This window comes from Muntiacus reevesi, chromosome 13 (assembly GCF_963930625.1).
Source record: "Muntiacus reevesi chromosome 13, mMunRee1.1, whole genome shotgun sequence".
Lineage (NCBI taxonomy): Eukaryota > Metazoa > Chordata > Mammalia > Artiodactyla > Cervidae > Muntiacus > Muntiacus reevesi.
In genome coordinates this window covers 56,430,700-56,444,565 of record NC_089261.1, presented here as the reverse complement: position 1 = coordinate 56,444,565, position 13,866 = coordinate 56,430,700, and the positions used below count along the sequence as shown (strand labels likewise).

At 38.9% G+C, this 13,866-nt stretch overlaps 1 protein-coding gene across 1 annotated transcript in view; it reads right to left on the bottom strand.

Annotated features, from left to right (window-relative positions):
• SMARCA5 (SWI/SNF related, matrix associated, actin dependent regulator of chromatin, subfamily a, member 5) overlaps positions 1-13,599 on the bottom strand; it is a 38,793-nt gene extending 25,194 nt beyond the window's left edge. The window contains exons 1-5 of the mRNA XM_065903979.1: positions 13,006-13,599; positions 9,408-9,482; positions 4,132-4,298; positions 2,028-2,128; positions 199-299 (exon numbers count right to left, since the gene is read on the bottom strand). Coding sequence (XP_065760051.1) covers positions 199-299; positions 2,028-2,128; positions 4,132-4,298; positions 9,408-9,482; positions 13,006-13,182 — 621 coding nt within the window. The 5' untranslated portion in view covers positions 13,183-13,599. The remainder of the gene's footprint in view (positions 1-198; positions 300-2,027; positions 2,129-4,131; positions 4,299-9,407; positions 9,483-13,005) is intronic.
• Positions 13,600-13,866: the final 267 nt, after the last annotated feature.

Genomic DNA, 13,866 nt, shown 5'->3' with positions numbered 1-13,866 from the left:
TTTCTTACAATTGAAGTATAGATATAGATCCCACTTAGGCAACTAAAGTGAGCTTTATTAGTGTGACACAGGATTAGTTTGCTAACAGTCTATAGTATAATCAATAAACTCTATCTTACAAATCTTTATAAATCTAAATGGTGTACAAGGTTTTAAATTATAAAATGTGGACTTCTACAAAAGCTACCAAACACATACCATTTCATCTGCAAGGATACCATTGATGCCGTTCTCATACAAAGAAATGAGCCAATTTAATCCTCGGACCTGATAATCTCTCAGTTTACCCCATTTTACATCTAAGAACAAAAGAAAAATGACATGCACATTTTAAAGACAAGAAATACAAGTGGGCAGCCCTTCCTTCATTTGATACGCAGAGGTTTAACGTGGGCCTACACGTCTTTATTCTGACTGTGCCTTCTTCACTAGATGGGAGTGAATTTAAGAATGGAAGTTTTGCAAGTCCCACATTAGGAAAGGTAGCTGCTGTGGTGTGGAGCGGAGAAGGAGCAGATGGATACGGAAGAGAAGAAACACGACGGAAGGCATCAGAGTGGCCGGCCACTCAGGCCTTACATTACCATGTATCGGTCCTAGGGACCCTCTGACCGAGTTCCTTTTTCAATGTCTACACAAGTGTTTCTAAACAAGTGTTTTCACCTTCCCTGATGACCAAAACAGAGGTTCACTGGGGACTGTGTTTTTCTCTTAACAAAGGGGAAATAAACAGAAATTATTAATAAAAGACTGTTTTTCCTTTACTCTTCCAAGAGGTCCTACAAAGAGGAACAATATCTTTTTCAGGGTTTACTATACATTTCCCATCCCAGAATAATTGCTAAATATATGGATCACAAATAACCCAACTTTAAAAAAAAAAACATCTTTTAAAAAACATATATTCTATACTCCATCCCCTTTGACAAACACTGCTGAGATGAAATGTTAATCAACACTAGGAAAACTGGTTACACTGTGAGAATGTGAGGAAGAGACAACTCAAGTACTTCAAATTTACTTTCTCTCTGCACCACAAATCTGGCCCTGGCCTCTAGCTTCATTATAAGAAATGAAAACTGAGTACTCTGCAGCCAAAATAAAAAAAAAAAATTTGGAGATACATACTTTAACCAGACTGATGCATTTCTAACCAGATCCTATCCTCCCTGAAGTTTAGTCTGCTAAAAATTCAAGGTGACAGTTAATTATTAAAACAACCAATCCAAATTATAAATCCTATACTAATTTTTTTTTTTTTTTGCTCACAAACACTACGATCATACAAACTTGTCATCAAGTGAGAAAGACAAAGGAGGTCAGGGAAAAAAAAATTACTAGCCTTCAGTAAAGAAAACTGTGCCACCAAACAACCAAGATTATACATGCATGCATGCTATGCCGCTTCAGTCGTATCCTACTCTTTGCAACTTCATGGACTGTAGCCTGTCAGACTTCTCTGCCCATGGGACTCTCCAGGCAAGATTACTGGAGTGGGTTACCACGCCCTCCTCCAGGGGACCACCTGACCCAGGGATCGAACCAATGTGTCAGTCTCTTGCACTGGCAGGCGGGCTCTTTACCACTAATGCCACTTGGGAAACCCAAGATTATATGTAAGTAAAACCTAAACCTGGTTAACCATGTTTTCTTTTGGAAAACCATTTATAAACTTTAAAAGAAATACAAAATCAGGAGATGAGTAAGCAAAGTCTTTAACAAGTACCTTTCCTACACATCTTTCTTCCTGGGGCAAATATATGGCAAATTCCATTCCCATTTTTACATATACATTCAGGAAACAAGCACAATGGTGTTTTATGCCCTTTTGAAATATAGCATCACTATCATAATGATATACTATCACTTCTAGCCAAAAAGTATCTGAAGTTCATTTTACAATCAATAAATTTCAAAAGATTACTTAAAATTCCCTTTATAAATTATAGCCAAGAAAAACCTCAACATTAACCAAAGGCTACAAGGAGATGTTTTAAAGATGAAGTAATTAAATATATACAACATACATGATGGAGAGTCTTCAAACCGAGTGCAAACATTGGTTGCTTTGGAGCTTTCTGTTAATAATTCTTCATCTTCTTCTTGCTCTGTTCTTCGGTGTCGATAGCTGCCAAGTTTAAAATGAAATTAAGCAATCTGAGTCTTGGCTTTAATCACCAGCTTTCAACATAATAGTCAATAGGCTGACCAATATTTCACAGTATCTTAAAAGGCACGTAAATGAAGACTATACAGTAATACCTTAGGTTAACCAAAACCTGATAAACATAAATGTGCTAATCTAATTTCAATGAAATATGCAGTAAGAAAAACCTCATAGTTTATATTTTAAGTATTTTGCTCCCACCCCAAAAATAGTTCCCCCAGAAATCACATTTTAAAAACCACAACTTTCACCAAAAGCTGCAGAATTTGCAGAACAGAGACTTAGGGCTTAGGCAATGACTCTTTAACTACAGATTCATCAGAACTACTTGAAACTTGTTAAATACACACGCCCAGATTTTACATCCCAACAGAGTCAGATACAGTCTCCTAAAAACTAAATTTTTGTAGCTATAATATTGCCAGATTTCTTAATCTCTAAAGGACTCAGGTTAGTAAAACTACTTACTCCCCAGTTTTCAAATTTCCAATAATACCTGTATACTTTCAACAAATATTTTCATTTAAATTAGAAAACAGTAGATTATATTCCACTCTTGTGGGTCTCTAAATCTAAATTATTGCTTGATTTCTATTAAAACTACATGCTTTGTGGGAAAGATAATCAGCCTTCCCAGAGAGAGAAATAGTCCTCAGAAATGCAAGCGAAGGCAATAAAAATCCAAGAATTTTTTTTTTAACAGTGCTTTTTTTTCATTTTATCTGGCCGTACCGAATCTTGGCTGTGGCATGTAGGATCTCTGATCTTTGCTGTGGCATGCAAACTCTGAGTTGCGACATGTGGGATCTACAGTTTCCTGACCAGGAGGGGACCCCGGGCCCTCTGCATTGGCGGTGTGGAGTCTCAGCCACTGGACCACCTGGGAAGTCCCTTCCTGCTTATCACATGTGTTTACTTCTTGTGCTTCTCTGCACTCCAATCTTATGAAAACTTAATTCAAAGATCTACCCCTCACCCCCAAGTTACTCTCCATAAACTAAGAGAATCTTAACTCTGCTTCTTTTAAAAAATAAAATCTCCTTCATAATGTATTATCAAGATGACTGATTATTATGGTTGTTAAACTAAAGATAAAAGTTGGCATATGCTTTGTTACTTCAATTAACGCTTACTTTCAAGCAATGAGATTGCCCTAAATTTATTATTACTAACCAAACATCTTAGGGCTTCCCTCATAGCTCAATTGGTAAAGACTACGCCTGCAATACAGGAGACGCAGGTTCAATTCCTGGGTCGGGAAGATCCCCTGGAGAAGAAAATGGCAACCCACTCCAGTATTCGTGCCCAGAAAATCCCATGGACAGAGTGGAGCCTGGCGGCTACAGTCCACGGGGTCGCAAGAGTCGGACACCACTTAGCAACTAACCCACCACCAAACATCTTAGCTATCCAACCAGCACAAGTTCTAAGAAAGAATCTGTAATGCAACATGTAAGAAGTACTTTAAAAATTTTGCACCACCACCTAACAATGGCACCATACAACTTGACATTTCCCTTCATATAAAGAAACTAAGTATATAACAAAAATTTTAAGCAGACTACCATGACATAAATCATCATACCATCTACACACAAACACAGACTTCAGATAACAGCAGTACTCTCAACTCACATACATGGTTTAGGAGACTAGAGAATGCCCCAAGTCAGATCTAAGTTCAAAGTCAGATTATTCTAATTCCTTCTAGATGATATTAAGTAGGCCACTTAACCTTTGCATTTGTTTCCACTCCACGGAGAAGGTAACATCTGAATTCCCTACTCAAACCATATAAAAATAAAACCATTATGCCTATTTTTATTTATTTATACATGTATGGCTATATCCTGCCAAGCCAACTGGGCCAAATAAATAACAGCACTATAACTATTTTTTTAATAAAATGATTTTGTGCTTCTAATGAAGTCTGGTTCAACTATTAACTATCAACTATTACTCACTCGCCAACTGATAGCAAGTTCTGTTTCTCATCCTTTTTTATTCGTGGACGCCCTGGTTTCATCTTCAAAGGTGAGGTTGGAGTCTTCTGAGCAGCAGGCTGAATGAAATGTGCAAACAGTTCTGTCTGCTTTAATAAATACTCAAATCTATTTGCCCGGTCAGTTTGCTGGAAGAAATGTGAAAACACATTTTATCAGAATATCAATAAAAATTCAGAAATCAAAATTTCAACATCTCCATACAACAATCTCAGCAACAAAAAGGAACTACTGCTACATGCAGCAACATAGATGAGATTCAAAAGTATTATACTATGTGAAAGAAAGCAAAAATGAAACTACATATTATATGATCCAAAATTCTAAGTAGTGATTTTCTCTATGAAATTCTAAATCATGATTTCTCAGAAAGGAGATCTGAAGCGTCAAAGGGATGAGAGCAGGAGCAATCGTTTCGGGGACAAAAGAACTGTTCTACATCTTGACTGTACGGTGTTTAAATGGACTCAGCTATTTGCCAAAACTCACTGAATTAAAAACGTAAAACTACTGTGTGTCAGTTATACTTGAATGTAGTTGAAGAAAAAATATCAAAAACATAAAGATACTGCAATACAATTCAGAAGAGGGGGATATGCTGTGCCAAATTTTAAAATGCTATCAGGCTTGAAAAACATCTATTAAATTCATGAAATATTCATTAACCCTATGTAGTTCTTAATACCATTTCTTGTTTTCATATCTAAGATCTGCTAATTTGAGTGTTTCCTATTATCACACAAAGAGAACGAAAGACCAAAAAAACTTAAGACCTTGAAATCAATTTCTTATCAAAATAAACATTGGAAATCTAGAGCCTTTAGACAACAGACTTTTTACAGACACATCAATAATTTGATTTTAAATAAGGAGAAACAAGAAGACAAGAGTTCAATAAACAGAGAAACTAGTTACTCAGTATCTCTACCTATAAATGTTTAAAATGTCAACTTTACAATGAATCACAAAACATTTTACCTAGCAACCACCAAAGGATGTGCTTTTTACATGAAAACATAATTTTAAACATCACACCAATGTAAAACTGAAGCCCAGTTTGATAATGAAGCCACATGGAGACAGCGTGTCACTGGATGAAATGTAGCCCAATCCATACCACGGACAACAGGCTGTCAGCATGCTTCTCCTTAGTAATGTCCTACCAACGACAAGCTTCAGTTGTTTCTGTTTTAAAGTACTGAACTGAGATCCATATATATGTAGTTTGCACAATTGTATTTTCTAATACATATATAGTAAAAGAAAAACCAAAAACATGCAATGAGAAAATGATGTTATTTTAAAAAGACTATTCTATTATTGTAATTATGTTTGGATCAAGATAAATAAGCTCTGGAAATAAATTCAAATAGGTCAGAGTGTAAGATATTTTAAGCAAAAGTTACTCTATAGTACTCAAGTCACTGAATATATAGTCTCTTCTTTAAAAACATTTTCAAATTAACATTTTCTTCTTAAATGTCTACTCAATTCAAAAAATACTTTTGTGTGCAGACCAGAAAAAGTATTTTGTTTATGAAGTTTTCATTATAGTACAATATTGAGAATAAAACATAACAAGTAAATTATGAAGACTGTCAGAAAACAAAAACTCAGAAGTAAAAATAAAGCACAGTAAGAACACATGGGAAGTGGGAATAGCACCAAATTTTAAGCAGGATGATTAGGAAAATGCCAAGAGATGATGTTTCAGAGAAGGGAGGAGTCCTCCCAATTCTTAGACCTTATCACGCCTCTCTAGTGCTCAAGATCTTTTAATGGATCTAGCTGTCTTAAGACGGTATTTTTTCGAACTGTGGTTCATGATCCATTAGATCAGAAATATCCAAAATCTTTGTTATCTTCTACAAGGTCAAGTCTGAGAACTACTACCTTAAAGAACAAAGTATAAACTTCACCAGAGCTCTACAAAAGATATCATAATTTCCAAAATCCTCTCACTGATTCAAGTAGTGGTGGAGTTACAAATTGTTGCAAAAAAACAAGGAGTTTAGAACATTTACAGAGTAAGCTTTCAGTAGAACTGCAGCAAAGGTTTAAGGGGATTAATGGGCAAAGACCTCTTTGCTTGAAAAATGAAAACATTAAGATAAAAATGACAAAAGAGGTGTAAAGAAAATGAACCTATCTACAAAACAGACACAGAGATCTGACTTGCAGTTGCCAAGGCAGAGGAGGGGAGGAGAGGGATGCACAGAGAATTTGGAGCTGACAGTTGCAAAGTGTTACATTTAGAATGAATAAACATCAAAGGTCCTACTGTATAACACAGGGAACTATATCCAACTTCCCTCAAATAAACCATAACAGAAAAGAATATTTAAAAGATTGTATACACCTGTTAAACTGAATCACTCTTCTGTATAGCAGAGATAGACACATTATAAATCAACTATACTTCAATTAAAATAAGAGGTGTAAGGAGAAAAACTACTTCCTAAAGAGCAGAAACAATAAGATCAAGAACCTAAAAACAAAAAATGAATCGTAAAATTAAACCAAAGGTTAAAATCAATAGCCTTAGAAAAAGCATCTTTCTCTAAGAAAATGACCAGGATAGTAGAAGCCATACATGTTTGGAAATAAAGAGGAAATAAATTGACAATGGGCCTGTAATTTTTTGTGGAGGAAGACTGAAAGTGAGAACATGACAGAAAAGTAGAAGAAACTTAATCAGAGTGGCAAAGTCTTAAAATGGCTAAAGGATTGTTAGAAATAACACAGTGAAACCCAAAGAAAGTGAAAACCATAAATTTATCCCAGTACCAATCAGAGTAATTACTTTAGTTTTCGCAAGCAGTACTTGGCATCTTGGGTTCAAGAATAAAAAGTGAGTATCAAGACTTACCTATGAATAGGATCTAGTAGATGATAAGGAGTCTGCTCAGAAGAAAACTGCTTGTCAAGGTCATGATTTTGAAAAAGAAAATTAAAGTAGGAGACTGAAGAATTTGTAGGAAGTGAGAAAAAAATTGCAATAAAGAAAGCTGTGGAGATGAGAAGCATTGTAAAGAATCACTCAAAACCTCCATTATATAATCAGATCAGTGTTAGACTTCACAAAAACACAGATCTGGAAGAAGCTAGATCATGAGAAAGGAGCCAAATGAAGATGCCAATGAAATAATTCATGAAACAGAGAATAATGAACGAGGGTGATGGGGAAAAGATAAAAGAAATATTTATGAAGTTAAATCTGCCAAGACTATTAAAACTATGACACAGTGTCATAAACAGCTTGGGTATTTATTATGAAAAACTTTCATTCATTGAGAGAACACTAAATAACTGTGTGGGAAAGAGATAATGAATTCAATTTCGGTTATTCCTAAATAAGACTTACCAAAGGGATCTAAATGTTCAACAAGCAAATGAAAATACAATGATTGGAGGCATCTGAGCTAAATATTCAGAAGTACTCATTTAAACGCAGCAGATGAAAACCAGTGACAAGGCTAAAACTGTCAAAGAACAAATGTTCAAAATGTAATGAAGGACAAACAAATAATCAAGTAAATAAGGTATCATCAAAGAAAAAAGGTCTCTCAAGGCAAGAAAAACTTTTGTGGAGTGGCCAATGGTGTCAAATACAAGTATGATTAAGGAGAATGTAACTAAAAATAAGCCAAAGAATTGGCCATTAAAATTACTAGTATATCACTTCTTAGCCTTTTGGCTAAGATCAAGTCGAGAATCACTAATATAGTGTTAATGACAGAATCGAAGTTGTGAAGATTTAGAGGAATGACTGGGAAAAGTAAAAATGAAAAAACATCTTTTCTTCAAATAAGACTGACAGCAAAGAAAGGCGACAGGACAGTTACAGATACACACAAAATGTATATATACAAAACATAACAGAAATCATATAGAGTAATACATCACTTATACTGCACACATTACAATATGCATTATGCACATTATATATGTGTATACAGATACATATATACAAACTTTTAGGACTTTGAAGCTATTTTTAGAAATTTCAAAAATATTTGCTGATATTGATGAGAAAGTCAAAGAACAAGGGGAAAGTAATGCTTATTAAAATCAGTATTCTATGTGCCAGATACTATTCTGGATGCTGAAGACAGAAAGACTAAGACACTGTTTCCACTCTTAAGGAGGATACTGTATTTATTGTGTAGTGATGATACTCTTACATATGCTATTTTAACTTTTTAAGATTAAAAAAAAATTAAGTTTAATCTATATAAAGCACATAGAACAGGGCCCGGTACATACTATTCATTCACTATTAGTCATTATTATTTAATCTAAACTTAAATTCAAAGCTCTTTTTAGGTACTGGTTAACTCATGGTAAAATAAAGATTCCCAAGAGGATGTGAACTGTGAGCTGGATCTTTTGCAAGTATAATATTCATATTCTCTTTTGTAAAGCTTTCATCTATATTATAAAAAAGCAGGAGGCAAGAAATATTCCTATTCTATATACTATATATGTTTGTATTTTATATTGTAAGCATACGTGCGTGAGTGCGCGCTCAGTTGCTTCAGTCATGTCAGACTCTGCAACCCTACGGACTGTCGGCTCCTCTGGCCATGAGACTTGCTAGGCCAGATCACTGGCGTGGGCTGCCATGCTCTCCTCCAGAGGATGTTCCCTGACCAGCGATCGAATGTGTGTCTCCTGCATTGTAGGTAGATTCTTTACCCACTGAACCACCTGGGAAGCTCATTATATAGTGTATATGTTACTATAAATTATACATGTATTACTCGCTTTATAACCAGTAGAGTACAATGCTAGACAGATGCAGAATAAACACATCTTGATGGGAGGGGGGATCGGGATGGGGAATACGTGTAACTCAATGGCTGATTCGTGTCAATGTATGACAAAACCCACTGAAATGTTGTGAAGTAATTGGCCTCCAACTAATAAAATAAAATTACAATAAAAAAAAAATAAATAAACACATCTTGAATAGTTACTTCTCTGGTCTTTTAACTCATCTCACTCTCAATGCTAAATCTAAAAAGGAATATTAATATAATCCACATATTTATATACTATGTGAATTCATGAGATACATCTGTATTTGCTTTACACAATCAAGTAAGTCGAGTAAGATAGAAAAGTTACAGTACTCCATGTTACACATATTTAAACTAAATATCTGTGCCTCAACTTCAGTAAATTTAATTACCTAATAAAAAACTATTATGACTATTCATATACCTAGAACATACCATTTTTTCTTCATAGGTGGGATCTGGTTCTTGGATTTCTTTTTGCTTTCCAGGAGATGCATTGTCAAATACTTCCTGGTAAGAGGGAAAAACCATGGTTTGTTCTTCAAGAATACTCAACATACCGTTATTACACTGATTTCAGCCCAAAACACATTCAAATTAATACACTCCTGTCCTGAATTTCCTAGATACCTAAATGGCAGCCATCCTATCTCATAGGAAACCTTGATGCAAAATATGACAATAATAACAATTCACTTAACCCAAATACATAAACCGCATGGTCACTGCGAAGATTAAAGCACAAGGTTATTATCTCCAACATCCTAGAACAAAAATACTTTGTTTTGTTTTCTAATCAAAAATTATAAAGCGAAACTGAACAATATAAATTGTGAAGGAAATGTTCCCCTTTAATAAAACTGCAGTATCTACTGTACTACTACCCAAATGTATACCTGGGAAGTCACAGTCACCCTGAATTTCCATCTAAAACATTAAAAAAATTCATCATGCACCCTAAAGTGAATACTTTAACTACAATTTGATTAATTGATAATAAATGCGCTATTTTTGCAAGTTTATTCACCCTCACATTCAGAAAGTCACAAAACCCAAAAAACAGCACCAACTTCACTGCAAAGTTCCACCCATCCATTAAAAGAACACAAGAACAGCTGGTGAAAAGTACAATTTTCATTAATGACTGTACTGGTCTGTGGTGCTACATACTATAACAAAGTTACCTATGATTAAAAAGCTGAGGGGATGGGCCTGGTACAGCACTAATATTAAGAAATCAAATGACCCAAATTCAAGTCTAACTTCAGTGCTAAGACCTTTATGAACATGTGAAACCTTAAGCTCATCACAAATCTCTGGTCTCCAGAGTAAAAGTGACAAAGCCACCTATTAGAATAATTCAGAAAGTGGTACTGGGATACCATGAAAAGTTGAATATTTCTTTCACAGTCTTAAACAGGCAAATGATTTGGATTTAGTACTCTTGAGGTCATATGGCTATTAGTATATAGTGTACCTATGTATCAGTCCAGGTAGGTATGAGAAATGAGAATGACCAAGACAGGCCCCATTCAGGTTGCCAAAAAGATCACACTAATAAAAAAATGTGACTGTTCCCAACGCCTACCAATACCAACCAAAAAGAAAAAATTAATCTAATACACAGGAAAGCTAACTAATATTCCTAGGAAAGTAGGCTTTGTCAGAAAATAAATGATTTTGGAAAAATGCAACTTAAAAAGAAAAAAAAAAAATCACACTATAATGTGAAGGAAAAAACAAAAACTAGTCAGTGAAAAGACTGGTAAAATATAAAATCACTGATGTTACTATCCTGAGAAGGGAAAAAATAATGAAGCCATTTTTCAATAAATGAAATTGCAAAACAACACATTTTTGGTAAAAATATGACAGGGCAAGATATTTGGGAAAGGGTCAGCTTCAGAGCCACCCACTCCAGTGTTCTTGCCTGGAGAATCCCAGGAACAGGGGCGCCTAGAGGGCTGCCGTCTATGGGGTCGCACAGAGTCGGACATGACTGAAGCGACTTAGCAGCAGCAGCTTCAGAGCCAGATGTGGGTTCTATCACAGATTCTACTTACAAGAAGACTCAATTTATCCATCTGGCAAAAATACTACTGACAGTCATCCAGTACTTGTTACAACATTAATATTTATAGTTAAACTCTAATTCCACTTTACCTTAAAAACAGCAACTGAAAGCCAAAATATTTAGTTTAGGCTTTAAATTATTCTGCTTTCTGATATTTCCTTAACACTTCTAGTGAGACTTTGGTTGCTACTCCAAAATTTGAATGACAGCCTCTTGAGAGGCTGACAACAGTGGACAGCAATTTGCAGAGAAGTGCAGTGCGTGCTCAGTCGCTTCAGCCTTGTCTGACTCTTTGCCATCCCGCCAGGCTCTTTGTAGCTCGCCAGGCTCTTCCATCCATGCGATTCTTCAGGCAAGAACACTGGAGTGTGTTGCCATGCCCCACCTCCAGGGGATCTTCCCAACCCAGGGATCGAACCAGCGTCTCTTTTGTCTCTTGCACTGGCAGGCGGGTTCTTTACCACTAGCGCCACCTGGGAAGCCCTGAGAGCTGCGTATTTCATACCATTGCTTTCAGTGTCAAACTTTCAAACCCCCTTAAACCAGGAAGCGGGAATCCAAGTTAACCCTGGCAATTCAAAAGAATCATTTAAAACCTAAAGAAAAAGAAAACAAGCAACACTGACATGAACTGAAAACAAATTTCAAGTCGCTGAAAGCTATAGAATACCAGAGGTCCTAGTCCACCAAAACTCGCTCTGACCTAAAAGTTCTTTCAAAAACTAATAACACGTTACTTCACCCTAGATAAGGCCGCTGGCTGCAGAGAGTAGGACACGACTGAACTGACTTAAGACTTAGTACACCACCCAAATAAAACTACTGAGCCAAATGCTCTACGGTAAATTTCCTTATTGTGCTAATTCTGCAGCAACATTCCCTTTTAAAGCAGTATTACCTTTGCTCAATCTATCCAAGGATGGAAAAATTCCAGAAATCTCTGGGCTGCGACTATAAAATATCTCAAAACAGATCGAAGGCCAAGAATAAAATTGGAAGGAGCAAGCAACACTTTGTTCCCAGACATCGCAAAACCTTGGAGCACACCCAAGAGACCCGCCTGGCAGTTCCCCAATCTCTCCACCCTCGCAGTAGTTACCATTCCCTGACCCGCCAGCCCCAGGCCAAAAGGTAGGGAGCCATAGAGCGCGGTACCAATTTTCAAAATAAGGCCAAGGCCCCCAAAGAGGAATTGCGCTGGTCTGAGAGCAAACTACCCGCCCCCTCACTCACTAATTCATTCATCCATCCATCCACCACACCCCCTCACACACAAAATGAAATGGGGGGTTCAAGACAGCTGCTGCCGCCTTGGTCGCTTCCCTTCCCCACGGAACAGTGCCTGGGAGGAGGCCTCCTCTCCCTTCGAGGGAGCAGCTGTGCCCCGCTTATCCCCACTGCGCCCTCGGCCATCCAGCCCTCGCCATTGTTTCTGCGGAACAGATACCGCCCCCGCTAAGAACGGGATGAAGAAAAGGAGGCCCAAGTCCTCGGATGCGCAGCTTTTAAATGCCTTCCCCACCCCGCCTGTCTACCCCCGTTCCTAGAGGGAAATTTCCCTCGCCCTCCCCCCAAGTTTAGCGGAAAGTAAAATCGAGATTCAGAGACGCGCGAGGGAATTATGGGAGTCCAGCTCTTAAAAAAAAAAAGAAAAAAAGGGTAGCTCCTCACTCGGCCTCAGTAATCAAGAACATGTGTCTAATAAGAGCGTTCGAGGATTTGGCAAGGTTCGCCAAAGAGACAAATAATATAAATGTGAAGTGCCAGAAATCCACTTGAGGTTGCCTGCATAGCTTAAGCGCAAGGGTGAGAGCATCATTTCCGACCCAAAGGGTCTGAGGCCGAGTTGGAGTGCGAAGGGGTGAAGTTTGGCTCTGCGTCTCACCACTGCTACAGAGGCGAGGGAACCAGTTCCTCCTCCCCATCCTGCCCTCTTTCCACGCCACGAGCCGCCCTCACCTCCATCTCCGAGTCCGCGGGGCCGGCGCTGGCCACGGAGGGAGCCGCCTGAGCTGCGACGCCCTCGGGGCCGCCTTTGTTGCTGCTGTTGCTCCCGCTGCCGGCGGCCGAGGCTGCGGGCTTGGAAGGCGCGCTCTCGGGAGGCGGGGGTGGCGGAGGGTCGGCCGCGGACGACATGATGTTCCGTCTGCGTCACCCGCTGCTGCCAGAGGCCGGGCCCGGCAGGGAGGAGGAGGAGGAGGCCTAGGCCTGGGTGGCTGCGTCGCAACGAGCAGATGGAGAAGCGAGAGGACTACCCGAAAGCCCCCTGCGCCGCGGCTCGGCGACGAGCCCAGACCAGGCCCAGCAACCTCCCCCTCTAGTCGTCCTCCTCTTCCGCGGGGCTCCGGGTTCGACCGGCGCTTTACCCCACGGCGGGAATCACGTCGACGAGAGTGGGCGGGGCCACTCGGGTCACTGAGGTCAGGGAAGGCGGGCCGATTCAAGGAGGGCGGAGGGTTGGGGGGAAAAGAAAGGAGAGCAAAAGACGGGAAGAGTCTGGGAACTGGCTTGGCTGCCTCCTCTTCTTCCTCTGGTAGATATCATCTATCTCGCCAGCATTCAGGTCTACTACCTACGCCACCGACTATCAACACTCGCGAGATTGATAGTTGGCTACAAGACTGGCTTCCCAGTGCGCACGCGCACACTCCCCTCCTTGCCCTTGGCCACGCCCCCTCCGAGACCACCACAGGGCTCTTGGGTAAGGAGTGGGCGGGGCCTCGAGGGAGAGCTTGGAGACGTAGGTTTGTGCGTCGGCTCCCCGGCGTGACGCGAGCGCTGTCTTCCAGGCGTTCTTAACGGCTCACGGTCCACCGGCGC